Source organism: Bubalus kerabau, chromosome 1 (assembly GCF_029407905.1).
Source record: "Bubalus kerabau isolate K-KA32 ecotype Philippines breed swamp buffalo chromosome 1, PCC_UOA_SB_1v2, whole genome shotgun sequence".
Lineage (NCBI taxonomy): Eukaryota > Metazoa > Chordata > Mammalia > Artiodactyla > Bovidae > Bubalus > Bubalus kerabau.
The window spans coordinates 210828977-210833166 of NC_073624.1; the positions used below are offsets into that span (position 1 = coordinate 210828977).

At 37.6% G+C, this 4190-nt stretch overlaps 1 protein-coding gene across 1 annotated transcript; it reads left to right on the forward strand.

The window, feature by feature from the left end:
- The first annotated feature begins 2873 nt into the window (after positions 1 to 2873).
- LOC129642175 (olfactory receptor 2M3-like) lies at positions 2874 to 3812 on the forward strand. Its single transcript, XM_055566734.1, has one exon. It carries the CDS (start codon positions 2874 to 2876, stop codon positions 3810 to 3812), a length of 939 nt encoding a protein of 312 aa, XP_055422709.1.
- Positions 3813 to 4190: the final 378 nt, after the last annotated feature.

Genomic DNA, 4190 nt, shown 5'->3' on the forward strand with positions numbered 1-4190 from the left:
AATAGGTTTTCTCTAGAAATTTAAGCATTTTTATCGAGCAAGTAGTACCATGTCTTCTTAGGAACATTTGGAAGTGATAGCTTATGATGAATGGTGTTGGATTCGTGATCTCCAAAGACAAAGATTTAACTTCAGGACCAAGGACCAGGCTTGATCACTCAAGAGCTTTTGTATAGCAGGGTTTTATTAAGGTATAAAAAGGGGACAGAGAAAGCTTCTGATATAGACATTAGAAGGGGGATGGAGAGTGCCCCCTGCCAGTCTTTAGCAAGCTGTTTTATGTCTGTTAGAAAGCTATTAATCAGATAAGAGAGACCCCTCAAGGCTGACAGCGTTTCACCAGGCCCATCTCCTACAATATGCATTTTTGAGAGAGGATGGCACAAGGTGTGTCATCCCCCAGCCATAAAACAATTGATATGAATACTGGTTTGTTGAGCTATTAGCCCAAGGTTTAAGAAAAGAAAAAGTTAGTCTTAGGTGGAACCAGAGAAACCTCCTTTTAATTTTGCATGGAGAAGGAAAAAAAAATCTGGGACTAGTAATTTGTTTCCTCCTGCTACTTAAGGGAGAGATAAAAATTGTCTGATTCTTGCAGCCTATTTCCTCAGTTTGGAGACCCCTGGCCTTCCTGCCTGTTACCTCTCAGAAGGTAAGTCTGAGGGAGATGATAATTATTTCCAAAATATCTCAGTATTTCTGGAGTACAGCAGGATGGAGCTATATTTTATTCAAAAGCTATATATTAAAATAAGCTAAGATGATTACTTTCTATAGAGATTAGCGTTGCAGGAAGGGGGACCCCCTTCAGGGCCCAAAACTGGGCTCTTGTCTAACACTCAGAAATGAATTGTCCGAGGAGACACATGAGCTATCAAAGCAAGAGATTGTATTGGGAAAGAGTGCCCAAGCAGAGAGCAGTAGGGTAAGGGAACCCAAGGCAAACTGCTCTGCCACATGGCTCACAGTCTCGGGTTTTATGGTGATGGGATTAGTTTCCAGGTTGTCTTTAGCCAATCATTCTGACTCAGAGTCCTTCCTGGTGGTACACACCTTGTTTAGCCAAGTTGAATGCCAGCGAGAAGGATGCTGGGAGGTGGTCTGACATGTGGTGTCTCCTTTTGGCTCTTTTGGTTGGTAGTGGCTTATTAGTTCGGAGAAGGCAATGGCACCCCACTCCAGTACTCTTGCCTGGAAAATCCCATGGACAGAGGAGCCTGGTAGGCTGCAGTCCATGGGGTCGCGAAGAGTCGGACACAACTGAGCGACTTCACTTTCACTTTTCACTTTCATGCATTGGAGGAGGTAATTCCATGTTCCTTACCAGGACCTCCTGTCATAAAACAACTCATACAGGTGATTTCTATGGTGCCTGGCCCGGGTGGGTAGTTTCAGTCAATGTGCTTCTCCTAACATTAGTACAAAAGTCATAAAATAATGGATAATTATGCTGTGCTTTAAATCAGATTTTCTGTCCAATAAAATGCACAATTTTAGTTAATTTGGCAGAACCACACAAAATTTTTTTTTCCCCAAAGCCAAAAACCAAAATACCAGTTACTGCTCTGCATTACACCCAGAGGAGAGAAAACGCATGCAAAGACATAGAAAGAAAGCCAATGCTTTCAATAATGAAGTAAGAGATAAGAAAAGAGAAAAAAAAAATAGATGTATAAACAGACATTAAAAAATACTCTGCTGTGAAGCCAAAGAATCCCCTGAATGAATCTGGCTAAGGGAATTGAAAAGATAGAATAGTCTAAAGTATGGGTAAGCTCTCTTCCCTCCTATAGTATTTATTTGTTTAAAAATACTTATATAGTTATGGGTATTAAATATATATATATATATATATATATTTAAAACTATATCCCAGGTAATATCCATACTTTGTAAACATGATTTCATTTAGTCTTAATAAACCCTACAATATAGATATAAAAAAATGTCAAATTTTACAGAGTAGAAAATAAAGCTTAGAAAAATTAACTAAGATCACACAGATAAAATGATTTGTTCCAGGTGTTTGAACTGTGCTATTGCACTCTAGTCTGCTTCTCCAGAAAAATGACCTGTACCAGGATATTTCATGGATATACCTTATCTTAATGGATAGAGTTAGTAATGGTCATATTAGTGAGAAATTTTGTCTACTACAATTGACTATTATAAGCAACATGTACTATTAGATATACTTCTGATTAACAGTTTCTCAATCCCTTCTCTTCACCTGGTATTTGATTAATCCTATCTCATATCTAAACATACATGCTTTCTTCCACACTTTGGTAGAAAGAATTTTTATTTATATCCTAGAGTGGTATGCTAAATTCCATAGAAAAACATAACAGAAAATCTCATTGATTTCCCAGAAATTCATGAGTCTTCAGATGGCTCATAATGACTCTTGACTTCTGAAGGGATAATCCACACTACATATCTGAGTTGGCTGTTTGCTGAAATTATATGCTTTTTGAGAAATCACTTGTATTTTAATTATGGAATAAATATGCCTGTTAACTATGTGATTTCTTTATCCAAATCACTCAAGCTAAAAATAAGTCTAATATCTCTTATCTAAAATTTTTAAAAAATGATTCTCTGAGAAATAAATTTTCCTATATATGCTGTGCTAAGTTGCTTCAGTCATGTCCAGCTCTTTGTGACTTCATGGACTATAGCCTGCCAAGCTCCTCTATCCATGGGATTCCCTTGTCTACACATTTTTTAAAAATGATACTCAGAGAAATAAAATTTGCTATATATAGAGACATTATAGTAATGGTGATCTAGGCTAAAAATCCTTGATATTTCCATAACAAAATATGGGAGATTTCTCACATGTTGTATTCTCCACAGTGAATATATTCATCATGGCATGGGAGAATCATACTTTAAACTCTAACTTCATCTTGCTGGGAATCTTTGATCACAGTCCCACCCACATCTTCCTCTTCTCTCTGGTCTTGGGCATCTTCACAGTGGCCTTCATGGGAAACACTATCATGGTTCTCCTCATCTACCTGGATACTCAGCTCCACACTCCCATGTACTTGCTCCTCAGCCAACTATCCCTCATGGACCTCATGCTTATTTGTACCACTGTACCCAAGATGACTTTCAACTACTTGTCTGGAAAGAAGTCCATCTCTCTGGCTGGGTGTGGAACCCAGATATTCTTATATGTGTCCCTGCTTGGAGCTGAATGCTTCCTGTTGGCTGCAATGGCCTACGATCGGTATGTTGCCATTTGCCACCCATTACGATACTCAATTCTCATGAGTCAGAAAATCTGTTGTCTCATGGCTGTTTCTTCTTGGGTTGTTGGTTCTTTTGATGGCATAATTGTTATTGCAGTTGCATTGTCCTTCCCATATTGTGGTTCCAGGGAAATACCCCACTTTTTCTGTGATGTCCCTGCTCTTCTCACTCTCTCATGCACTAAGACATTGTTGTTTGAAAGGTTAATGTTTATTTGCTGTGTAATTATGCTTCTTTTCCCTGTAGCAGTCATTATTGCTTCCTATGTCCGTGTTATTATGGCTGTCATTCGCATGGGATCTGGAGAGGGTCGCCGAAAAGCTTTTGCTACCTGTTCTTCCCACCTCATGGTGGTGGGAATGTATTATGGAGCTGCCATGTTCATATATATGCGACCTGTGTCTGACCGATCCCCTACCCAGGACAAGATGGTATCAGCCTTCTACACCATCCTCACTCCCATGCTGAATCCCCTCATCTACAGCCTCCGAAACAAGGAAGTGGCCAGAGCATTCATGAAGGTGTTAGGGAAGGACAAGTCTGGAGAATAAATTGCCTAATTAACTTTTTTTTTGCAGTTTTGTTTTATGTTTAAATTTATTTATTTAACCAATGTAATTTAGCACTCAATATTTACTCATCTTTTTACCAAAAAAATTATGAACAAACACACAAGTTTTAGAAAGTTAAAAAAAAAAAAACTGCATGCTTGTTTGTTCCAATATTATATTTCTTTCATTATAGAAAATTCAAAGTATGACCATGAGTAAATATGTACTGCAAGCTAATATGCACAACTATATACTTATTTTATAAGATACCACTTAAGAAATTAGAGGTATTTACCCAACATGAAATTAACACATAATTCTATAATTAATTAGAACACTGATAAATTTTTTGTGTTGTTTTTTATCTTTTTTTAACAT